The sequence below is a fragment of the Geotrypetes seraphini genome, chromosome 6 (assembly GCF_902459505.1).
Source record: "Geotrypetes seraphini chromosome 6, aGeoSer1.1, whole genome shotgun sequence".
In the NCBI taxonomy this organism is placed as follows: domain Eukaryota; kingdom Metazoa; phylum Chordata; class Amphibia; order Gymnophiona; family Dermophiidae; genus Geotrypetes; species Geotrypetes seraphini.
The window spans coordinates 110,959,146-110,985,564 of NC_047089.1; the positions used below are offsets into that span (position 1 = coordinate 110,959,146).

At 45.6% G+C, this 26,419-nt stretch overlaps 1 protein-coding gene across 1 annotated transcript in view; it reads left to right on the top strand.

The window, feature by feature from the left end:
- Positions 1-26,419, top strand: part of RP2 (RP2 activator of ARL3 GTPase) — a 275,208-nt gene that overhangs the window by 125,259 nt on the left and 123,530 nt on the right. Inside the window, 1 exon segment of the mRNA XM_033947687.1 lies at positions 13,771-13,885. Coding sequence (XP_033803578.1) covers positions 13,771-13,885 — 115 coding nt within the window.

Genomic DNA, 26,419 nt, shown 5'->3' on the forward strand with positions numbered 1-26,419 from the left:
TCCTGCCTTCGCGGAAACAGAAAGTAGGCAGGACCCGGCAGGAAGAAGAACAAATGCTTCACTAACCTGTCTCCCGCATTAGCCCGTAGCGAACGCTTGCTTCAGGGCTCTCAACATGTGCGTGACGGCTTCCCTTCTCCCTCCACCCCCCCGGACATAACTTCCGGTTTCGGAGGGAAGAGAAGAGAAGCCGGCACGCACACGTTAGAGCCCGGAGCATAAGTTCGCTACGGGCTGAAATCTCCAAGCCGGTTTTTTGTTCAGCAGCGGCAGATGACAGCTGGGCGGATCGCCCAGCTAAAAGGCCCTAGGGAGAAAAAACACTGGAGAGGAAGGCTGATCGGCCCGTAGATCAGGACGGCAACACGAGTCTATCACAGAGCCCGGGATAGGCTCCGCGATCGACTCGCGTTGCCTTCCTGAGCTACTGGTCGATCGCGATCGACGCGTTGGGCACCCCTGATCTATATATATAAAATCGGAGGTATGTATATGTGTGTGTATGTGTGTGTATGTGTGTATGTGCCGCGATCACGCAAAAACGGCTTGACCGATTTGAACGAAACTTGGTATGCAGATCCCTCACTACCTGGGATGATATGTTCTGGGGGTCTCGCGTCCCACCTGCACACGTGGGCAGAGCTACAAACATAAAATCAGATTTCACCCATTCATGTCAATGGAAAAAAATGTAAAAAGCTGCCATTCTCACAGTAATTCAAAAACGGCTTGACCGATTTGAACGAAACTTGGTATGCAGATCCCTCACTACCTGGGGTGATATGTTCTGGGGGTCTCGCGGCCCACCTGCACACGTGGGCGTAGCTACAAACAGAACATCAGATTTCACCCATTCATGTCAATGGAAAAAAAGTAAAAAGCTGCCATTCTCACAATAATTCAAAAACGGCTTGACCGATTTGAACGAAACTTGGTATGCAGATCCCTCACTACCTGGGGTGATATGTTCGGGGGGTCTCGTGGCCCACCTGCACACGTGGGCGGAGCTACAAACAGAAAATCAGATTTCACCCATTCATGTCAATGGAAAAAATGTAAAAAGCTGCCATTCTCACAGTAATTCCAACTACTTGGGGTGATATGTTCTGGGGGTCTCGCGGCCCACCTGCACACGTGGGCGGAGCTACAAACAGAACATCAGATTTCACCCATTCATGTCAATGGAAAAAAAGTTAAAAGCTGCCATTCTCACAGTAATTCAAAAACGGCTTGACCGATTTGAACGAAACTTGGTATGCAGATCCCTCACTACCTGGGGTGATATGTTCTGGGGGTCTCACGGCCCACCTGCACACATGGGCGGAGCTACAAATATAAAATCAGATTTCACCCATTCATGTCAATGGAAAAAATGTAAACAGCTGCCATTCTCACAGTAAATCAAAAACGGCTTGACCGATTTGAACGAAACTTGGTATGCCGATCCCTCACTACCTGGGGTGATATGTTCTGGGGGTCTAGCGGCCCACCTGCACACGTGGGCGGAGCTACAAACAGAACATCAGATTTCACCCATTCATGTCAATGGAAAAAATGTAAAAAGCTGCCATTTTCACAGTAATTCAAAAACGGCTTGACCGATTTGAACGAAACTTGGTATGCAGATCCCTCACTACCTGGGGTGATATGTTCTGGGGGTCTCGCGGCCCACCTGCACACGTGGGTGGAGCTACAAACAGAAAATCAGATTTCACCCATTCATGTCAATGGAAAAAATGTAAAAAGCTGCCATTCTCACAGTAATTCCAACTACCTGGGGTGATATGTTCTGGGGGTCTCGCGGCCTACCTGCACACGTGGGCGGAGCTACAAACAGAACATCAGATTTCACCCATTCATGTCAATGGAAAAAAAGTAAAAAGCTGCCATTCTCACAGTAATTCAAAAACGGCTTGACCGATTTGAACGAAACTTGGTATGCAGATCCCTCACTACCTGGGGTGAAATGTTCTGGGGGTCTCTTCACCCAAGAATTTATATGTTTAAAAAAATGTAAACAGCTGCCATTCTCACAGTAAATCAAAAACGGCTTGACCAATTTGAACGAAACTTGGTATGCAGATCCCTCACTACCTGGGGTGATATGTTCTGGGGGTCTCGCGGCCCACCTGCACACGTGGGCGGAGCTACAAACAGAAAATCAGATTTCACCCATTCATGTCAATGGAAAAAATGTAAACAGCTGCCATTCTCACAGTAAATCAAAAACGGCTTGACCGATTTGAACGAAACTTGGTATGCAGATCCCTCACTACCTGGGGTGATATGTTCTGGGGGTCTCTTCACCCAAGAATTTATATGTTCTTGCTCCTGGAGGTGAAACTAAAAATGTTGTTTATAATCAAGTTTTGTGTTAGTTGTATTATATTCATTTTGTCAAATATTTCACATTATAATTTGAATATTGTACTTTTTATAAAGCTGTAAATAAATAATTTCATTCACCACTATAAAGTATCTTTATTTGAATCCATTTACAGTGTTATTGCTATAATTTAACACCCGTGCAACGCCGGGGCATCAGCTAGTATATCTATATATCTTAATACAATAAAATTTATTGGGTTGCTATAAGAGCCAATAATGACTGCAATAATGCAATAATTGACTGGGCTGTGGCCTGCACAAGTATAAGACCCACATTCAAAATTGATGAAGATGGCTATGATTAATTTTTACTGTTTGCACTTTTGTAGAATCATCTTTTTAACATTTGTTGAGGACTTCCATTTACAGTGTATCCAGAGGGGGGATGAATTTCCCTACATAGAAGACCAAGCTACAGAGAGAGAGAGAGAGAGACTTGACTTAAGTACCTGAAATTTAGCAAAGAATGTCCATAGCTGAGTACTGTGGCCTAACATGGATCAGCTTAACACCAGGACTTTCCTTCATTGGCTACCACAAAAGGACTGATTGACTTGCCACCAGGATCACCGGCCTACAATGGCAGAGTGAAATTTAGGAGACTGGACTTGAAATCTCACGGGGGGGGAGGAGTGAGATGGCGGCAGCGTGAAGCTTGCGATCACACCAGCGGTCCGGGAAAGTTTCTTTCTCCTACCTCGTTATGCCCCACTCTAAACGGAAGGGTAGCGTCTGAGCCGAGCCCTCTGTGGCTCGGACGTCTACCCCCGTTCAGAGTTCTATCCTGGACTTCGCTGCAGCTTTTTTTGGCCCCTAAACTCCAGGAGGTGGACTCGGGCTTTCTCTGGCCGGAAGAGCAGTTGGAGATTTCGGGCAGGAGGTTTCTCTCTCCCCTCCGGAGCCTGCTCCGCCCCCGCACCCTGCTCAACTCGCGGCCCGAATGGAGGCTTCCTCTGCAGAAGTGAACGCTGGGGAGACCCCGTTTCAGGGGCTCGGAATTGCGAGAGCAGGAGAGCAGGGGGAAGTGAGATCCAGCATTGTTACTGGCTCTGGAACAGCTAAATCAGAGGCGATTACCCTCGAGAAGTTTTGGGATTCTCTCGAGAGGCTAAACAACCAGGTAGCCAGATCTTCACGTGACTTGACAACTCTTGTAAGTACTGTGGACGCTTTGGGGAAATCCTTGGAGAAAACTAAAGATGAATTTTCAACGGAGATAAAAGAGGTTAAGGACAATGTGGTAAATATTCAAGCTGTAACCAATAATTTGATAAAGGAAAGAACAATTTTGAGTAAAAAAATTGAACAAATAGAAAATTACAACCGAAGATTGAATTTGCGTCTGTTGAACTTTCCGAAGGCCTTGGGGATTACACCTATAGATATGTGGAAAAGGTATTTAATTGAAGTATTAAAGTTTTCCCCTGAACATATACCTTCACTTAATAGAATTTATTATTTGCCGAAAAAGAAAATTGAAGGAACCGACCCAGGGGCAGAGGAACGTTTGATAATAGACGCTTTAAATGTTACTGAACTATTAGAAACTACTCTTTCCGAATCCACAGAGAGAGCCACAATGTTCATATCTTTTGTTTTCGAACAAGATATGAATGCAATTATGCGTTTATATTTCCGAAATTCTCAACAAATGTTTCTTGGAAAGAAAGTATGGATTTTTCCAGACGTCACGAAAACAACGCAGGAGCGAAGGAAATTATTCTTAGCAATGAGAGTAGAGACTTTGACCCTTGGAGCGACATTCTTATTAGCATATCCATGCAAATGTTTAATTAAATATCAAGGTGTTAAATATGTCTACTATGCACCAGAACAGTTACGCACCTTTTTAGATTTAAAGAATCTTGCTACCCGGAATGTTTAAGAGTAGGAAGAAAAGAGGGGGTTAAAGACTGTTAAGCCTTTCAAGAATATAGTTATTACTTATGTTTGTTATCTCTTCAATATATTCATCTCCTCTCCCTCCTGAGTTAGTGGTCTAAGAAAGAATGAATTTTTCCTGATAGCAGTAATTGTGAGTTTACTTAACTTGTTTCTTTTCTGCTTTACTTGTACAAGAGGAATATTCTTGTGAATTATGTAAAATTTCAATTAAAAAAAAAAAAAAAAAAGGAGACTAGACTTTAAAGCTTTACAGCTTGTTTTGTTTTAATCTTTTTTATGGACTTATGAAGTATTGATTTATGTTTATTACTAAGTTATTGCAATGACAAGATAGTGATAGACCTATTGAAAACAATATGTATTCACTAGATGCAACTTTTAGAAAGCTTATCTTTTACCCACTTCATGGTACTCTTCCCGTGCCCTTCTTGCGGCCCAGCTGGAGTGAACTGCAGTGAAGATACCATTGGCTGATAAGAAAGGGGGGCCATGCCTGCTGCAACAGATACTGCCTCATGACTGAAACCGAACCATTTTTCTGATCCAGAGGTGGAGATTTCTGGATTGGAGAATGAACATAAGAAGTGCCTCTGCTGGGTCAGATCAGAGGTCCATCGTGCCCAGCAGTCCGCTCATGCGGCGGCCCAACAGGTCCAGGACCTGTGTAGTAGTCCTCTATCTATACCCCTGTATCCCCTTTTCCTTCAGAAAATTATCCAATTCCTTCTTAAACCCTAATACCATACTCTGTCCTATTACACCCTCTGGAAACTCATTCCAGGTGTCCACCACCCGCTGGCTGAAGAAAAACTTCCTAGCATTGGTTTTGAATCTGTCCCCTTTCAGCTTTTCCGAATGCCCTCTCGTTCTTGTAGTTTTCAAAAGTTTGAAGAATCTGTCCCTCTCCACTTTCTCTATGCCCTTCATGATCTTGTAAGTCTCTATCATATCCCCTCTAATTCTTCTCTTCTCCAGGGAAAAGAGCCCCAGTTTCTCCAGTCTCTCAGTGTATGAAAGGTTTTCCATACCCTTTATCAAACATGTCACTCTCCTCTGAATCCTCTCGAGTATCGCCATATCCTTCTTAAGGTACGGCGACCAGTATTGGACCAGTATTCCCTTCTCTTCCCTCCCCCCCTCCCCACGGGATGCAACTTCTGGTTTTGGAGGGAAGCTGACATGCACACGCTAGAGCCCCAGGCCCCAGAGAGAAGCTTAAAACTTGCTGCTTTTACTTGCTTCGGGCCTTCCTCGCTGCCGGGTCCTGCCTTCGCAGAAACAAAGTAGGCAAGGCTCGGCAACGAGGAAGGCCCGAAGCAAGTAAAAGCAGCAAGTTGTAAGCTTCCCTTCGTCAATGACCTCCGTCAGCGATGGAGGGAAGCTTACAACTTGCCTAGCGACTCTGCCAATGGATGTATGAGCTGAGAGGGATGGGAAGAGAAAGGCTGCTGCAGCACCGAATGGGGAGAGGGGGAAGAGAAATGTTCTGCTGATGCACCCATTTTGGGGGGAAAGGAAGAGACATGCTGCTGGTTCATAGACAGTAACGCGGAAGACAAAGGCGCGCGCCAACAACTGAGCGCAAGACGGAAGCGCGCACCGAAGAAAAAGACTGTTTTTAGGGACTGCGACAGGGGATTTTGTTGGGGAGCCCCCCCCCACTTTACTTAATACATATCGCGGCGGCGTTGTGGGGGATTTGGGGGGTTGTAACCCCCCACATTTTAGTGAAAACATAACTTTTTCCCTAAAAACAGGGAAAAAGTTAAGTTTTCAGTAAAATGTGGGGAGTTACAACCCCCCAAACCCCCCACAACGCCCCCACAATGCGGCGCGATCTGTATTAAGTAAAGTGGGGGGGTTCCCCCCCACACCCCCGTCATAGCCCCTAAAAACAGTCTTTTTCTTCGGCGTGCACCTCCGCACTGCGATCAGTTGTCTGCTCGCGCCTTTGTCCCGGCGCGCTTTTGACCTGACACCCATGCTGCTACACCGAATGGGGGAGGGGAGGGGGAAGAGAAATGTTCTGCTGTTGCACCCATTTTGGGGGGGGGAAGGGAAGATAAATGCTGCTGCTGCACCCAATTTTTTGTGGGGAGGGGGAAGAGAAAAGCTGGTGCATCCAATTGGGGGGAAGAGAAAAGTTGCTGCTGCACCCAATTGGGGAGGGGGAGTGGAGAAAGAAGACCAGGGAAGGGAGAGGAGAGGCAAGAGATGCCAAGACCATGGGAAGGAGGGAGGGAAAGGAAAGGAGCTACCAGACCATTGAGGGGGGGAGATGTCAGTGCATATGGGGGGAGGAGGGAGATGCCAGGGCATGCAGGGAGAGAAGGGAAGGAGACAGAAATGCCAGACCATGGGGTGGAGTGGGAAGGAAAGGAGAAGAGAGAGATGCCAGAGCATAGAGGAGGAGGTGAAGCTGAAATGAATCATGTACAAAGAAGAGAAAGGGCACAGGATATACAGTTTATTGAAGGGACATAGAGGGAAGATGCCAGATGGAACAGAGAGCGGGCGGACACTGGATGGAAAGGGCAGAGAGGGTGGGCAGTGGATGTAAGGGGCAGAGAGAGGGTGGACAGTAGATGGAAGGGGTAGAGAGAGAGGGCAGAGGCTGGGTGGAAGGGGCAAAGAGAGGACAGATGTTGCATGGAAGGGAGCAAGGACAAATGCTGAATAGAAAGAAGAGAGCAAAGAGAAGATGATTAAAGCAGAAACAAAAGGTAGAAAAATTTTTTTTTGTTGCTTTACGTAGAATCAAATAGTATTGTAACTGTATTGATTAAAGTTTATAAACAGGAAATAGAAATAAGGCAGGTTTTTGTTTTTTTTTTGGAACTATCCTCAGGTCAGGACAGGATACCATATCAGCAGGGGTGCCCAAATGGTTGATTACGATCGACCAGTAGATCGCAAAGGCAATGTGAGTCGATTGCGTTGCCTTTGCAATCTTTTTCTTCCTGCCTCCCCGAGCCAGGCAAGGCACGTACAAGCGCCGGACTCACAAGACTTCACCTCCGACATCAATTCTGATGTCGGAGAGGAAGTTCTGGACCAGCCAATCACTGCCTGGCTGGCCTGGAACTTCCTCTCCGACGACGTTACAATTGATGTCAGAGGTGAAGTCTTGTGAGTCTGGTGCTTGTATGTGCCTGGCCTGGCTCGTGGAAGCAGCAGGGAGAAATCAACGTGATGGCTTGGTGGGGGGCAGGGGGAGAGAGAAAGACGCAGGCAGATAGATATAGCAGGTGCGTATATTTGTCTATTTTTGTATAGTTGTTCCTGAGCTGACATTGCATAGAATCATCTGCCTTGACCTCTTTGAAAATCCATGGAATATAAATGATAATTAACATTTTCTCTGCGTACAGTGTGCTTTGTGGTTTTCTTTTAATTTTATTGTTGGTAGATCATTTTGACTTGGTCATTTTAAAAGTAGCTCGCAAGCCCAAAAAGTATGGGCACACCTGTTGTAGAGCCATTTCTTGTATGACTGGATAAGCTATATTTATCTTTTTGCTGTTGTTGTTGTTTAAATTCTTGCAGAAATAAATGGCTAGATTGAACCTAATGACTTCATTAACACCTTTCCCTTTTTATAACCTCTATACCATTTGAAAGAGGGCAAATACTTCTTAAATTTAGTAATAATATTCTGACACAAGTGTCAAAACTTAAAAAAGGAGGTCATATTGAGCATTGGAAAATAATAATTAACTAATAAAAATAGTACATATTTAGGGCTCCTTTTACTAAGTTGCGATAGTGGTTTTAGCATGTGCTTAGCGTGCGCAGAATTGCCATGCGCGCTAGACGCTAACACCAGCATTGAGCTGGCGTTAGTTTTCCCACATAGCACGGGGGTTTACGCATGCTAAAAGTGCTAGTGTACCTTAGTAAAAGAGAGGGTTAATTTTCTCCACCACCAAGTTTCCCCATCCCGCCCCACCCGGCTACTTTTTCATGCCACCTGGCTGGAAAAAAATTCTGGGGAGAACACTGATGTGTATATAAGGTGCACTAGCATTTTTAGCATGCGTAAACCCCCGCACTATGTGGGAAAACTAACGCCAGCTCAATTGGTTAAGATTTATCAGGTGTTAGCATCTAGCACACGTGGCAATTCTGCACACGCTAAGCACACACTAAAACCACTATATATATATATCTAATATAATAAAGAGCTAGCCGCGCATGCGCACTCCTATTTGCGCGTTCTGTGCGGTGTAGGTCTGTGGCCGCAGGAGTGCGCATGCGCGAGTCCCCAGCCTCGGCCGCGGCTTGAGAGCTGTATCGGGTGACAGGAGCGGCTCTGGCAGCGGATGGCGGGGAGGAGGGCTCATGGTCCTGCCGCCGCTGCCGCTCCTGTTCATAGCGGTCTGCACGTCGCCAACTCACCCCCTCCCGCAACAACCGCTCCCGCTCCTGTTCTTCCCCTCCCTCCAGTCACCGCTGCCATTCCGACTCACCCCCTCCTGCGACAACCGCTACCGCTCCTGTTCTTCCCCTCCCTCCAGTCACCGCTGCCATTCCGACTCACCCCCTCCCGCTCCTGTTCTTCCCCCCCTCCAGTCACCACTGCCATTCCGACTCACCCCCTCCCGCGACAACCGCTACCGCTCCTGTTCTTTCCCTCCCTCCAGTCACCGCTGCCATTCCGACTCACCCCCTCTGAGTCGTGGCTCGTGGCTAGCGCTGTTTATTCCCATATTGAAATGGATGTCAGAAGCATGATAGTGCAGTATTTTTGTAGCGCCAGTTTTTCGTATGATTCTGGGTAATTCTAGTTAGACAAACATCTGTGTTAGTTAAGGACCGCGCCCAAATAGAAGTGTACGAAAAATAGGTGAATAAAACATTTAAATATAATGTAGCTAAGGCCAGAAGAAAAAACACACTAAAGATTAATATAAGGAAAAGAATGGTGTTTTCTTGTGTACTTTGCTGTTGAGCTAAATCATGGTGGAAATCATGATTACATGATTACATGGAGTCCAGTTTAGGTTCTTTGTGTGTGTGCTATAACTGTCCTGTCTTAGGCCACCATCTTGTGCCAGTGAATAGTTTCTGTTCTTTGTTCAGCTTCCCGCCTTTAGCCTCGTGGTTCTAAATGATAACAGATGTGCTTAGGCCAGTTAGGAAAAGCATATTAGACTCCATATTCCAAACTGAGATATAAAATGTATGAAGTATGAATGGCCAAGATATGAATGAAATTATGAATGTTTGGGGCCCATGAATGTGATATGTGGTGATATAAATGGTTTATAAGAAGAAACACTAAGGAAAAATCCTGAGCACAACATCTGGAAGTGATTAGAGTCAGTCTCAAGAATAGGAAGAAGGGGGGCATTGGAAGCCCACGCTTCAGGAAGAGGAGAGGGGGATTTAACCCCCCCTTTTCCTCCAGAGTAGGCTTTCTGTGTAAGGCCATGCAATTTGAATCTGTCAGCATGGAAGGGCTGAGAATTTCTCAGCACCATGTTAATAATTGTGAATTCTTTTGAATGTTAATGTTAATTCAGAAATCAAAAGTAATTTTCTGAAACTTTGTATAACTTTTAAACATGGAAGAATGTTTCTTTGTCTAAACTTTGAGACCACCCATAGAAATGTTATTGGTCGTCAAACTTGATGATGTCACTAAACCAAAAGTTATATATGGACATGTAACTGGTAAAAAAACTTTGGAATTGTTAGGAGAAAGGCCAGCGTTTGGCTTCTGTAATAATTCTCTGATGCAAAAGATACTCAATTGATTTGCTAATAAAATTAATTGTGTACTCTTATGATCTAATATTGATATCTAATAAAAAATAAGATTTTGGATTTTATGAAAATATTTTGCATCATTATTTTTTTCCATTTTCATTTTACAACCCTAGAAAGCTATAAGTACGCATGTGTGCAATTATCCTGGTCACCTCCCGCTCCTGTTCTTCCCCCCCTCCAGTCACCGCTGCCATTCCGACTCACCCCCTCTTGCGACAACCGCTACAGCTCCTGTTCTTCCCCTCCCTCCAGTCACTGCTGCCATTCCGACTCACCCCCTCCCACTCCTGTTCTTCCCCCCTCCAGTCACCGCTGCCATTCCGACTCACCCCCTCACGCGACAACCGCTCCCGCTCCTGTTCTTCCCCTCCCTCCATTCACCGCTACCATTCCGACTCATCCCCTCCTGCTCCTGTTCTTCTCCCCCCTCCAGTCACCGCTGCCATTCCGACTCACCCCCTCCCGCGACAACCGCTACCGCTCCTGTTCTTCCCCTCCCTCCAGTCACCGCTGCCATTCCAACTCACCCCCTCCCGCTCCTATTCTTTCCCCCCTCATCACCGCTGCCATTCCGACTCACCCCCTCCCACGACAACCGCTACCACTCCTGTTCTTCCCCTCCCTCCAGTCACCGCTGCCATTCCGACTCACCCCCTCCCACTCCTGTTCTTCCCCCCTCCAGTCACCACTGCCATTCCGACTCACCCCCTCCCGCGACAACCGCTACCGCTCCTGTTCTTTCCCTCCCTCCAGTCACCGCTGCCATTCCGACTCACCCCCTCCCGCTCCTGTTCTTCCCCCCCTCCAGTCACCGCTGCCATTCCGACTCACCCCCTCTTGCGACAACCGCTACCGCTCCTGTTCTTCCCCTCCCTCCAGTCACTGCTGCCATTCCGACTCACCCCCTCCCACTCCTGTTCTTCCCCTTCCAGTCACCGCTGCCATTCCGACTCACCCCCTCCCGCGACAACCGCTACCGCTCCTGTTCTTCCCCTCCCTCCAGTCACCGCTACCATTCCGACTCATCCCCTCCCGCTCCTGTTCTTCTCCCCCCTCCAGTCACCGCTGCCATTCTGACTCACCCCCTCCCGCGACAACCGCTCCCGCTCCTGTTCTTCCCCTCCCTCCAGTCACCGCTGCCATTCCGACTCACCCCCTCCCGCTCCTGTTCTTCCCCCCCTCCAGTCACCGCTGCCATTCCGACTCACCCCCTCCCGCGACAACCGCTACCGCTCCTGTTCTTCCCCTCCCTCCAGTCACTGCTGCCATTCCTATTTAAAATGGCCTGCTGAGGTTCGCGGCCGGCTGTAGCGAACCTCGCAGGCCGCTCTCCACGTGGTAGCACGTTCCCTCTGATGCAATCGCGTCAGAGGGAACATGCTACTGAGGTGAACAGCGGCCTGCGAGGTTCGCTACAGCCGGCCGCGAACCTCAGCAGGCCGTTTTAAATAGGAATGGCAGCGGTGACTGGAGGGAGGGGAAGAGGAAAAAGAAGGGCCATGGAGCAGGCAGGAAAGGCGGCTGTTCTGGTGGGAGGGTTGTGCTGACTGCAGATAGCGGAGAGTTGGGCCAACCTCTCCTTCCTCACCGACGCCAAAGAAGCTGCAGGCCCCGCTCCCTGTCGCGCTCTGAGCACTCACGATTGGCTGAAGGGTGTCGTGCCAGTGTTGCAGGTACAGGGAGATGCTTTTGTTGGAGAGGTGTGCTGGGGGGTAGACAGCTTTGCTCGGGGGGGGAGGGGGAAGTCACAAGGGGGTCAGGGAGAGGGAAAGGGGTATGCTGGAAGCAGACAGCTTAGCTTTGGGGGGGCGGGGGAATGACACAAGGACACGGACACAAAGAATGACACACAGGGAGCCATTGAGACAGACAGAAAGGAAGACATTCAGGCAGCGTCCAAGGAGAGACAGCCAGTGTCCAAGGAGAGAAAAACAAATAAACATAGACAGACAGACAGCGGCCAAGGGGAGAGAGAGAAAGAAAGACAGACACACACATCTATTCTAGCACCCGTTAATGTAACGGGCTTAAAGACTAGTATATATATATATATATATATATATATATATATATATATATTTGTATATTTTTGATATACCATTTATCAGAGGGGTATCTAAACGGTTTACAATAAAATGAAATTTTTAAAAAAAGTCAAATTAAAAGAAATATACTATCAAAAGCTAAAAAATATGGGGGCATACTCACACTGATGTACATGAAATGAGAGGGAAGTAGGGGAATTTAAGTTTATAAATACATCGAGATAAAAATAAAGGGAGGTAAGTGGAGAAGGGAAATACATTAGAAACGTTTTGATTTTCCAAGGTACTTCAGAAAGTATAGTGAAAAAGGAAGTAGGGATTAAAGACAACTGCTTGGGGAGGCAAAACTTAGCTGTTTACCAGTATGGCATAAGAATGTCTTGTGATTCAGTAGGATGTGATGATTTCAGTCATTACTTTTTGCTAAGGAAAAGTACTAAAGAAGTATGATTAGCTAGAAACTGTGTGACTTGAATGGAACCAATAGAATATTGCTGAAGTATGCAGTTTGTAATTGGATCCTAGTGAAGCACTTGTAATCTAATTGGAAGATGTACCAACTATGTATGTTTAATAATGAATTAATTGATGATGTCATTATCCCAATAAAATGGCTAGTCACTTGTATTTGGGTGAGACTCTTGGTTGTCATCTTACCAGTTAGTAAGACACCAAAATGTTCCCAAGGTTTTGAATGTTTAAATTACATTTTTGTCTCTGGTAGTTCTTTTCTTTTTTTTTTTTTCCTTGGCCGCCTCTGGAGATAGACTTAAGAACTGAGGTAGTATGTAGCCTGTTCATGGAGTTATTTTGACCAAACAATAGTGGATGCTGCGGATGAGCACACTCAATGGGTCATTTGGTCATTATCTGGTGTCATGTTTCTAGTAAAAGATGCCTAGCTTGTCCCACAGTACTCCATTTTTAAGTATGTTAGGCATCTTAGTAAAAGGACCTCTTAAATTGGTATGGAAGAAATATTTTAAATAAATAAGGAAGATGGTTATGCAAGTTGAACTAGAAAAGAACATTAGATTACACTTTTGGGACTTATTTCAGCAGAGCAAGACTACAAACTGTCCCCCCCCCCCTTCCTTTTACATCAGGAGTAACACAGAGCACATGCTACATTGCCTCGCTCGCTACACGCTAACGCCTCCATAGAGCTGTCGTTAGTATTTTCCGTGTAGCGCACATGGCATTGTAGTGTTAGCGCACATGGCATTGTAGCGTGCACTAAAAACGCTAGCGTACCTTTGTAAAAGGAGCCCTAAATCCTGGATTTCCACTGCACAACCCATTTGGAGTCAGCATCACATCAGCATTGCTGCTTAGTAAAAGGGTCCCATAAGGAACTCACAAAAACTCGAATTTTCTTTTACTATATTTTATTTCTCATGACTTGCCAACTTTCTCATGAGTTGCCAACTCAGCGTGCCAACTTGCATTAAAAACTGCTTTTGCGGTTTTGTAAAAAGTGGGGGGTGTATTGGGTTTCAGAATATCCACAATTAATATTGGTCTCAAGTAAATTTGCACATCCATGCTGCACATAACTAAAATAACACTTCTTTTTTTTTTTAATTAAAAGATAAATTTTGTCTCCCAAACTAAATATGTATTTAATGCCACTATGGATTGTTGTATATTTATCTTCCAGATAACAGCAAAAGGTTTTTTACTGATTCAGACCAAAGAAGTAGCAATGAAGCCAGAGGATGCGAATAGAGTATTCCATGAAAAGGCATCTAATTTTGTTCACTTGCTTGAGGACGGTAAGCAAAATTATAGGTGGTTTCTGAAAGAAAAGTAGCAATGAAATATTTACTCCATGTGCAATGCAGAATTTCTGCAGAATTCTGCACAGGCACTGGGATCAGCAGTTCTCCTCAATTATTTTCTATCCTTTGTTTTGATCATGCAGCAAGAAAAAGAGGGTGGTACACAACTCCACACAAGGCTATGTCTTCCTCCTCTGCCGTCCTAGACACCCAACTCTTCATTTGAACTGGATGCCTGAGATGTCCTGTAGTACTCCATTTTTAGTTGCATTAGGCATTTGTTAGTGTCCTTAGGAGAAGCTTTAGGTCCTACAAATAATATACCGTATATACTCGTATATAAGATGAGATTTTGGGGTCCAAAAATGGGGGTCTTTTCTTATATTCGGATTGGCACCCACCCACCTCTTCCCGGATTTGTTGCAAGCCTCCGCCAGCCTGCTGTATTATCTGGTGGGCCGAGACAGGAGGAATTTCTCCCGTCTCCTGTCCCAGCCGACTCTGACAATTTTTTTACTTCCCTCCACCTCCCCCCCGCCCCCCCCCCCCCCATGTACCTTTTTGAATCCCTGGTGGTCCAGCGGTGTATCGGGCAGGAGTGAGCTTTCCATGCTCCTGTCCCGCGTTGACCCACTCCCTCCCAGAATGGCTGCTTTGAATTATTACAGCCCAGTGGTGTACCAGGCAGGAGCGAGCTTTCTGCATTCCTGCCCGGCCCTGAGCCACTCCCTGAATGTCTGCCACTAGTTCTCATGGGACTTGCAAGAACTGGCAGCAGCCATTCAGGGAGCGGCTCAGGGCCAGGCAGGAGCGCAAAATGCTTGCTTCTGTCCGGTATACCGCTGGGCTGCGAGAACTTGAGGCAGCCATTTTGGGAGGGCCTCAGTGTGGAGCAGGAGCACGGAAAGCTCACTCTTGCCCGGTACACCACTGGACCACCAGAGATTCAAAAAGGTACGCGGGGGAGGTGGGAGGGAGGTTAAAAAATTGTCAGAGTTGGCCAGGACAAGAGATGGAAGGAATCCCTCCTATCCTTGCCTACCACTGGACCACTAGCTCAGTGGTGGCCTGCAGGACATCAGGAGAGAGGTGGGACAGGGTACAGAACATGGAGGTGGAACTGTGTGCAGAGCCTGGCAGGGAGGGAAGGGAAGACAGGGTGCAGAGGCTGGAAGGAGAGGGACAGATCCTGTCAGGGCACATGAACATTAACACACACACACTCTGTTTTATATTCGAGTCAACCTTATACTCGGATTGACATATTCAAGTATATACGGTATGCAAAGTTTTAAAATATTGTGTACAGGAATTTCAAAATTTTTTAGAACTTTTTCTCTGAATTACCACAGGATTATATAAGTAATGCCAGATCTAGTTTAAATATTTCTTAATAAAAATACTGAAGTTGTTTTGGGGTGCTAGTGGAAGATCATGAAAATTCCAACCCATTGTGGCAACAAAATGATAGAGCTTGAAATTGTACGCTTATTTATTTATTTATTCAATTTTCTATACCATTCTCCCAGGGGAGCTCAGAATGGTTTACATGCATTTATTCAGGTACTCAAGCAGTTTTCCCTCTCTGTCCTGGTGGGCTCACAATCTATCTATCGTACCTGGGGCAATGGGGAGATTAAGTGACTTGCCCTGGGTCACAAGGAGCAGCATGAGTTTGAAACCACAACCTCAGGGTGCTGAGGCTGTAGCTTTAACCACTGCGCCTCACTCTCCCCTATGAAGAAATGCTTACCAGGTGAACACATTTCAGCTTGAAGAAGAAATTACTGAAAAGAATATTTTTAAAAATACATGGATAATGCAGATCAATAAATATGGACCTGTTATTTATTTTTTGGGTTTTTTTTTTTGTTTATATACAAGATTTAAAGAGTTCTTTAAATAAGAAATATAAAAAGATAGGAGAAAGGAAAAAAAAATCAATTTTAAGGAAAAATGTATAAACCATTCATAGTCCATATTAGAGAAGAAGGAGAGTCAGATTCACATAAGCCATAGAAGGATAGTATGTTAAAGAAATTAAAAAAAAAGAATAGCAATTCATCTGATAAATGTTACATCCTGAAAGACTCCACATAGACCAGATAGATATAGCAGGAAATTGTATAAATGGTGCCTTAACTTATATGTAGGTAGGTGCCCTACCGTTGCTAAAGTTAATAGGTAAACGCCATTTGAAATAACTTTAAAGCACCTACCGGTGCCTAAAGAAAAGGCACCAGAATTGTACGTAATGCCACTATGGGCATGGCTAACGCTGGAAGTGGTGTTATCCCAGGACAAGCAGGCAGGCATTCTCACATATGGGTGACGTCATCGACAGAGCCCGGATGCGGACGCCTCACAAGCAGACTTGCTTGAAGAAACTCGAAGTTTCGAGTCGCCTGCATGAGTGCCTTCCTGCCCAGCGTAGGGTGCGTCTCCTCCATTCTCAGTTTTCTGCGGAGCCGAGAAATCCGTCTTTGACGCTCTGCGTTAACTTCGTTACTTGTGCCTTCTCTGAACCGCAGTTTGTTACTTTTTTCCTCACGAATCGCTGTTCTTATTTTCTTTATTTTCTTTTCAGTTAAAAAAAAATTATTTCCTCTTCTGTCTGTTTTCCGGGACAGGCCGCTCGGCCGCAGCCCGAGGGCTTCAATCTTGTGGCGGCTATTTTTATTTCTATGTCCCGGCCTGTCACGGGCTTCAAGAAGCGTGGCAAGTGCCAGCGCGCGATCTCTCTTAAGGACTCACACCGTTGCTGCCTCAAGTGCTTGGGCCGAAACATCATCCTAGGTCGTGCCTGCACTGTCAAACACTTCAGCCACGAGCTTTCAATCGTCGTATTTTGGTGGACAAACTCTTCGAGATGGAATCTTGTACTGATCCCTCGACTTCAAAGGCAACCTCGACCTCGACTCCTACCGAGGTTCCTCCTGCTTCTACTGCTTCCACCTTGAGCCTCATCAGACCTTCCTCGTTTGCAGCGGCTCTTTCTTCTGCTGTATCTTCCCCTGTTCCTCAGGTCAGATAGCTCAGCAGTCGGTTCCAGTGGTAGTGATTAAAGTGCTTAAGACACTAATCACTAATCACTAAGACTTTAATCACTAAGTTGAAGCACACTCACACTACCTCGAAGGAACCTCCATCCAAAGCATCCTTGCCGGCTTCTTTCCAGACCATGTTGGAGAAGCAGTTCATTCAGTTCCTTACTAATATGGGACCGAAGCTTCTTCCTCTTATCCAGCCTGGGCATTCAGCAGTCTCCCGTGAGGTCGAGCCGCTTCCACTGCCTCAGGCTGACCTTTCACACTCTTTGCAGGGAGCAAAGTCTCTGCGAGTGTCTGGTCTGGCATCAGTGCACGTACAGCAAGGAGCAGATTCTTTGCAAGTGCCTCGGAAGGAATCCTCACACTCTATACAAGGAGCAGAGTCTTTGGGAGTGCATTGAGGTTCCTCCATCAAGCCTCTGGAGCTTCGATCTACAGCCTGCAGTCCCAAACATTAGTTGATACCATCGGCTGCTTCCGTCTCCGAGGCGAAGTCTCCTCGATCTTCAAGATCTGCTTCCAGGCATAGTTCTCATCGACGATCGAGGCCTTCTTCGAGGCATCCTTCCAGGCATAGTTCTTCTAAAGAAAGACCTTTTTCCACTAAGCCTCAATCTACTCCAAGCTCGACTAGACTACCGACTCCTTGTTCGAGGTTTCCAATGCCAGAACTCGAGGAAGTCTCAGTTTCGATTGCCTCAAACAAGTCACCATATTCCTTTGATGCCTTTTTTCCTGCCGAAGCTTCATCTTCGACTCAGGCTGCCTCGACGTCCTTGAGTCCTTCTCAAGGCAAAGCATGGCAGATCAGCTATCTTTCTCATCTTTTCTTTGTCAGATGGCTGTGGACTTGGACCTTCTATTAGATACTGGCTTCAAATACTCTAAGGAGTATTTCGAAGTCATGCATCTTCCTCAACCTCCGGCAGAGTCTATTAAGCTTCCACTTAATAAGCTTTTGAATCAGACTTTTGGTCGATGCATGGAAACACCTTTTTCCATACCAGCTGTTCCTGGAAAATTGGGCTCCTGGTGGTATAAAACTGTGCATCGCAAAGGGTTTGACAACTCCCAGTTATCTCATCAATCCCTGCTTGTCGAGTCCTCCTTAAAGAGGTCCCATCCTTCCAAGGTTTATGCCACCGTTCCTCCTGGAAGGGAAGGGAAAACTATGGACAAATTTGGACGTCGCATCTATCAAAATGCTATGAAGTCCTCTAAAGTCCTCAATTATAATTTTCAATTCATCACTTATTTTGAATTCCTTATTTCTCTATTGCCAAAGTTTTTGACTTTTCTGGATACTCAAAAGCATTTTGAATTTCAAGAAGTCCTGGCTTCTTTATCCCAACTCAGATTGCATCTCCTGCAGTCATCTTACAATGCCTTTGAGTTGTCTGCCTGGGCAGTTGATTGTTCTGTGGCTATGCGTCGTCTTGCTTGGCTTCGTACCATTGACATGGACCCTAATCTTCAAGACCGCTTGGCTAATATCCCTTGTGACGGCAATGACCTCTTCGATGAATCCATCGAGGCAGCCACCAAGAAATTGTCTGACCATGAGAAATCCTTTGCTTCTGTTGTCAGACCCAAGCCGAAGCCAGCTCCTGCAAAACCTGCACACCCTGCTCCTATCTATCAGCGGCGTTTTACTCCGAGGACGGCTCCTTATAATCGCACTCCTCTAAAGAAACAGCAGCCTCAGAAACAACAGAAACCTCAACCTTCTGCTGCACCTAAGGCTACTCAGCCTTTTTGACTGTTTAAAACAGAGGATAACCTCCACCGTTCTGACTCTATAGTGATAGGCTTCCTAGAAGCTTCTAAAACATCTCTTACAGATTGAGAAAACTGAAGAGGGGTTATGTTGAGAGATACCAAGCTGTCAGGTGTAGAGAGTGCAGGTTGGGATGAAGCAGAGATCCTTGACTCCGTGTAAGCAGAGAAGGAAAAACTGGTAGAAGGTATGGCTCCCTTCTGCTGAGTTGAAGTAACAGGGAGTACCAAGGTTGTCTCGGCCACCGAGGAGCAATTATGGTGGCATGATCATTCTTCAACTTGACCAAAGTCTTGAGAATGAGAGGGAATGGAGGGAATGCATAGAGGAAGAGATTTGTCCATTCCAGAAGAAAAGCATCTGCCTCGAGGCGATGAGGAGAGTATATCCTGGAGCAGAATTGAGGCAGTTTGTAGTTGTGGGGAGCTGCAGAAAGGTCTATCTGAGGCGTTCCCCACTGTGAAAAAATGTGATGAAGAGGGGAGCAATGGAGTGGCCATTCGTGATGCTGCAGTAAACGACTCAAGTTGTCCGCCAAGCAATTTTTTGCCCCTTGAATGTAGACAGCTTTGAGGAAGGTGTTGTGGTAGATTGCCCAGTCCCAAGCCTTCAGAGCTTCTTGACAAAGGGAGGCAGACCCCGTCCCTCCCTGCTTGTTGACATAATACATGGCGACTTGGTTGTTCGTCCGAATGAGGACTACTTGGTCGTGAAGCAGATGTTGAAAAGCATTGAGAGCTTTGAGGATCGCTCTGAGTTCCAACAGATTGATAAACACTGACGATCTGTACGATGAGTAAGGAGACCATCGAGATGAGCGCCTCAAGCGTAGGTCGAAGAGTCTGTCATGAGGACCTTCTGATGGGAGAGGCGTTTGAAAAAGCAAGCCTCTGGAAAGATTGGAATAGAGCATCCACCAACGGAGAGACTGCTTCAATGAAGGAGTGACTGATATGAATAGAGAAAGAGGGTCGCAAACTTGCGTCCATTGAGATGCCAGGGTCTACTGAGGAATTCTGAGGTGAAGTCTGGCAAAAGGAGTTACATGTACTGTGGAGGCCATGTGACCCAGAAGTACTATCATGTGTCTCGCTGAGATGGAGGAGTGAGAAGACACTGTATGACAGAGTTGAAGAGCTTCCATTCATTGTTGTGGAAGGAATGCTCTGAGTTGGACAGTGTCCAGAACAGCTCCAATGAATTGTAGATTCTGTGAGGGCTGAAGTTGAGATTTGGGAAAGTTGATTTTGAATCCCAAACTTTGTAGGAACCAGGTAGTCTGTTAGGTTGCTACAATAACCCCTTGAGATGTGGAATCTTTGATGAGCCAGTCATCAAGGTAGGGAAATACCTGAAGACCATGATTCCTTAGAGCTGCTGCTACCACTACCAGGCACTTGGTGAACACTCTGGGAGATGAGGCCAGGCCGAAGGATAGTACTCTGTATTGATAGTGCATATTCCCCACCCAAAATCTGAGGTATTGATGGGAGGCCGGATGAATGAGGATACGAGTGTAGGCCTCCTTGAGATCCAGAGAGCATAAACAGTCGTTCAGCTCGAGAAAGGGATAAAAGGATGCCAGGGACAACATTCAAAACTTTTCTTTGACTAAGAATTTGTTGAGAGCCCTGAGATCCAGAATGGGTCGCAGATCGCCCGTCTTCTTCGGAACAAGGAAGTAATGGGAGTAAAAAACCCCTGTTCTGCTGTTCCCCAATGCTATCACCAAAAGTGGACTAGATTTTATACATGGTGTTTTTCTCATCATAAGAAGCCTGAGCATTCCTTCTTATCTTCTGTTTTGGACTATCTTTTGCACTTATCCAATTCTGGCCTCAAGTCTACATCTATCCGAGTCCATCTCAATGCAATTGCGGCTTTCCATCAGCCTATTGAAGGGAAACCCCTCTCTGCTCATCTGGTGGTTTCCAGATTCATGAAAGGACTTTTCAATGTCAACCCTCCTCTCAAACCGCCTCCTGTGGTTTGGGACCTCAATGTTGTCCTTGCTCAACTGATGAAGCCTCCATTTGAACCAATTGATAAGGCTCATCTGAAGTATCTCACTTGGAAAGTGGTGATTCTCATAGCCCTCACTTCTGCTCGAAGAGTCAGTGAGCCGCAAGCTTTAGTTGCTGACCCACCATTCACTGACAAGGTGGTTCTTCGTACTCATCCTAAATTCCTCCCTAAAGTGGTCTCGGAATTTCATCTCAACCTATCCATTGTTTTTCCAGTGTTTTTTCCAAAGCCTTATTCTGAGGAGACGCGCCTTACACTGGGCGGGAAGGCACTCACTCATGCGCGGTGTGGGCGACTCAAGACTTCGAGTATCTTCAAGCAAGTCTGCTTGTGAGGCGTCTGCATCCGGGCTCCGTCGATGACGTCACCCATATATGAGAATAGCTGCCTGCTGTCCCTGGATAACACCTGTTACGGTAAGTAACTGTGCTTTTTAGAAGCCTCTAGGAAGCCTACCACTAGACAATGTGCCACTAGACAATGTCCAAAAGTGGACTAGATTTTCTACGTGGTGTTTTTCTCATCATAAGGAGCCTCAGCATTCCTCCTTATCTTCTGTTTTGGACTATCTTTTGCACTTACCAATTCTGGCCTCAAATCTACATCTATCCGAGTCCATCTCAGTGCTTTCCATCAGCCTATTGAAGGGAAACCCCTCTCTGCTCATCCAGTGGTTTCCAGATTCATGAAAGGACTTTTCAATGTCAAACCTCCTCTCAAACTGCCTCCTCTGGTTTGGGACCTCAATGTTTTCCTTACTCTTTCAAGGAAGCACAAGTCTCTAACCGGCACCATTGCATGATTGACATATGATCGGTAGCTGTCTACATCTGTGCCTGTTTTGTAAGGAACAATACAATTACAGTGAAACCTTAATTGAGACGTAGCTGCTAGCCTGTTTCATCTCCCAAAATTTCCATCTCCTTAACTGAGTCTGTTTACAAACATCTGGAAACACTTGAACATTCCCACTGGAACAATTTGTCTCTTTAGTCCTATAGGTTATTTACCTTTAGAAATAGTACTGGACAACATGTTGTTAAACTAAGTGATAAGATATAAAACAGAATATAAATTATTTTATTAAAATTTTTTCTTAGTGCAAAATTAAGCTGTGGAATTGTTGCTGGAGGATGTGGTCAAGTACTGTAGTTGGGCAAATAGAGAACAGCTATTAACAGCTATTAGCCATGTTGGTTTTAGGAGCTCAGTTTCTAACTGGCAGGTGCTTGGGATGACTAACAAGAAATTAAATTTTATATTAGGGTATTTATTCCAAGTGATGCAGATTGGCCATTGTTGGAGACAGCATGCTGGGCTCAGTGGAACATTGGTGTAGGCCATTATTGTATCTGTGTAATTATAATTACTTTCAGAAAGTGCGACCCTATTGAAAATAAAACTCCACTAAAATATAAGAAACACTAAGCGGGATAATTTTCTAATGGTTAGTGCAGTGTATTGCAAACTGCTTGCCTCTTGAGATTTCAGGTGTGCTGTGGCACACTGGGGAGAAGGAGAGGCACCAGCTGACAGCCTACAACAGGGGTGCCCACACTTTTTGGGCTTGCGAGCTACTTTTAAAATGACCAAGGCAAAATGATCTACCAACAATAAAATTAAAAAAAAAAAAACAAAGCACACTGTACGGTTTGGGCCTCTCAGACTTGCCGGCTAGTGGCCAAGCAATATAGATGCATTATAATATTTTTTGTTTTATTTTTATCATTCCTATTCCGGGTTTTTTTCAAAGAGGTCAAGGCAGATGACTCTATACACTGTCACCTCAGTAACAACCATACAAAAATAGACAAATATACGCACCTTCCCTTTTTACTAAACCACAATAGCAGTTTTTAGCGCAGGGAGCTGCACTGAATGCCCAGCGCTGCTCTCGATGCTCATTGGCTCCCTGCGCTAAAATCCGCTATTGTAGTTTATTAAAAGGGGGGCCATAGTGCAAAATATAGACAGCAGATATAAATTCAGACACATTTTGATCACTAAATTTAAAATAATATCATTTTTCCTACCTTGTTGTCTGGTGATTTCATGAGTCTCTAGTTGCACTTTCTTCTTCTGACTGTGCATCCAATATTTCTTCCCTTCTTTCAGCCTGTATGCTTCCTCTCCTCCAGACCTCATTCCCTCCCTAAACTTTTTCTTGCTCTCTCCCTGCCCTTTCTTTCTCTCTCTCTTCATGCCTCCTTTCCTTCCTACTCAACCCCATGGCCTGGCATCTCTCTCCTTTCCTTCTATCTCTTCCTCCCCTGCCATGCTCTGGCATCTTTTTCCTTTCCTTCTCTTCTATCTCTCCCTCCCCCCTCCATTATCTGGCATTTTCTCTCCTTCCTTGCCCCTGGTCTGGCATCTGTCTCCTTCCCTTCTCTCTCCTTCCCGTCTCTCTCCTTCCATGGTCTGGTTTCTCTTTTCCTTCCCTTCTCTTGGAAGCCCGTGGCATTTACTGTGCGTCTGCTGCCGCCTCCATGTTTGGTAGACAGGCAGGAGGTAAAGGGCGGCATCACCCCACAGTTATAATGTCCGGTTTGGGCCTCTCAGACTTGCCGGCTAGTGGCCAAGCAATATAGATGCATTATAATATTTTTTGTTTTATTTTTAATCCCTACTTGCCCTGCCTTCTGGAGAAGTCCCAGTGAAGGAACGGATGCAGCCACTTGCCTTCTCTGGCTCTGGGGATGCTGGAGCGGGAGAAGGTGACAGAAAAATATGTGGGGAGAACGGCACTCACCCATTTATGTTCGGCGGTGCTCTCCTCGGGGGCGGACATGAACAGAAACGTTCCACGGGGGAGGGAAGGCGACGCTCAGAGCATGGCTGCCGCGTCCTGCCCCTTCGGCAGTCCAAATACTTGCCGCTGTGGCCGTGCGGGACGTGTCTACGGCTGCAGCCAGCTACCAGAGTGTCGCGCCCCAAGGCCGGAGTTTGCACGCGTTGTTAGAGGAACTGAACCCAGGCAGGGGGGGCGGGCTCTAACACTGCGCGCGCCTGCTTCCCTTCTGAAACAGGAATGACATAACTTCCTGTTTCGAAGAAGGGAAGCCAGCGCACGCAGTGTTAAAGCCCTGCAGCCTGAGTTCAATTTGCTTGTGGGCAAGAGGGCAGTGAGTGAGTGGAAGGGAGGGAAGCTGTCTTTTCACCAGGCAATCGGGGAGAGGAAGGCTGATCGGCCGGTAGATTTTGAAGGCAACGCGAGTCTATCACGGAGCCTGGGATGGGCTCTGTGATCGACTCACGTTGCCTTCCTGAGCTACCGGTCGATCGCGATCGACGTATTGGGCACCCCTGGCCTACAAGATGTGCCTCTTGTGGCAAGAGGTATGTTCTCTAGGCAATTAGCCGGCGCCAGTGCCTTTCCTTTTCTCCAGCCATCCTCCCTACTGGCCCCATTGGCATCTCTGGACCCATCTGAAAGGTCTTCGCTCATGTGCCGACGTCAACATGCTGACATCACGCATGTCACTACCTTCAGTGTGCCGCAGCTTGAGAAAGTTTTTGGGACACTGGGTTGGTGCATATTCTTATCCCAGGACAAGCAGGCAGCATTATTCTCACATGTGGGTGACATCATCCACGGAGCCCCAGTACGGACACTTTAAAAGTGGATCGCCACATTAAGAAACTTAGAAAGTTTGTGATAGCCCACACCGTGCATGCGTGAGTGCCTTCCCACACGATGTAGGCGCAATGCTCCTCAGTTCTTAGTTTTCCGTGGAGCTAAGAGATTGTGTCTTTCAACGTTCATTGAAATGTTTTCCTTGCTTTCTCGCTCTCGCATTCATTTCTTTCTTTTCTTCGTTGATTTACTTAATTTTTTAAAAAAAGAAGAGTTCTCTGTTTTTTCTTCAGCCATCTAGCGGCGGGGCCCTGTGTATCACCTCAGCCATCGAGGTGGTCTCCCTGTCCATATCACGCCTGCTGACGGTAAAAAACAAAACAAAACAAACAGTGCAAGCGGTGTCCTCGCATTTTTCCCTTACGGACCCTCACATCTGGAATTTCAGTGCCTGGGCCCAGATCACTGGATTCCGAACTGTGTGCGGTGTTCTACTCTTCAAAGCGTACCATAAAATAAAACATATCCTTCAAAAGGAACAGTTGTTCGGTGTCAACATGCAGGAAGAGACATCAAAGGCACCGATTTTGCTGCTTTAATATGAAGAAATCTCTAATTATGTATTAAGCAGAGTTAAACCCCTCCATGCAGATTCAAACGCAGATGCAGATACTCTTCCTGTTTTCTGAGATATACTTTATTGAGTAAATATAACATAGATACTCACAGTTGTGGAGTTTTCTCAGAGAATAGATGGAAAGAATCCCTCTGGGTATAGCTTCTTTATTCCAGTATGATATAAAGGTGATAAGGTTTGAAGAATAGGGAGGAAGGGGAGAGGCACATACTAAAAAGTCCAAGAGCCAGAGAAGGTAACATGCGAAAGGTCAGATGGAAAAGGGTGAAAACGATGGTTTTCTAATCAAAGAAAGACAGGGTGGCCTAAGTTGCCCATAGAAGGCGAGATAATTTTTGGATTTTTCATCTTAAATCATACCCTCCTATGGGACTTAATGAAAACATGGATAGACGTTTCACCAGATAATTTCTTTTTAAGAACGTTCATGATTCTATTATTCTTTTTACAGTTTCTGATGGGACTTTTTTCCAATTTAGTTTTTTTCATATATATATATATATATATATATTTTTTCCCCCCCCCATTTTGTCTTGTTTTGATTTTTTATCGCTGTGGCATTTCATACTTTGACGCCTTTGGGTTCTCCAGGGCATTCCTAAACTCCTGAGACGCCATTACTATTTTCTATTCATTCCAAAGCGATTGTTGGATTGTTTCACGCTCCAGAAGATTGTGCTGACAGTTGCGTGAGAAGAAAAGCTTCTGCCCACACACACACGCTACTGTTTGCAGGCTCCAATGGCTTTGAAGAAGTTACTCAAAACGCGCCGAAGGTAAAGGGGAGAGAGGGAGATAAATAGATAGATTCGGGTATGGAGAGAGGGGGCCGTGCAAGGGGTGTTGAAGGATGTTGAGGTGGCGAGAGGGAAGGGTGGTGTAGGAAAGGAACAGACGCTTCTAATATAATTTTTGCAAGCCATGTATTCAAATTTGGCGGCCTGAAATGAGAAGGTTCTCTCGAGGAACTTCTTGTAATGACAAAGATTTTATAGAGGGATATGCAAACAGATGTACTCTTCGTGTACTCTTATTAATGTAACTCAGGGTAAAATGAGGAGTCAAAATGAGGAGTAAGATAACCTGGTAACATACCAAAAACTACTTTATAACAAATGCATGAAAACTTAAATAAGACTCTGGATTCCAACGGCAACCAATGGAGTTTTTGATAGAAAGGGGTAATGTGCTCCCATTTTTTTAGACCAAAAATGAGGTGAACAGCAGTATTCTGAACCACTCTCAATTTTTTAAGAATTTTCATTGATTGTTCGATATTGTTGTCCAGCCCATTCACATGTATCATTGTTTCTTTAATCTTGTCGTTGGGGGTTGCTAAGAAAAATTTAGTTTTTTCCGTATTTAATTTCAATTTGAAAGCAGCCATCCAAGGTTCAATCTGGTTTAAAAATAGTTGATAATGAATTTATAAACTCGGATGACAAGCAAATTAGCAGGATGACTA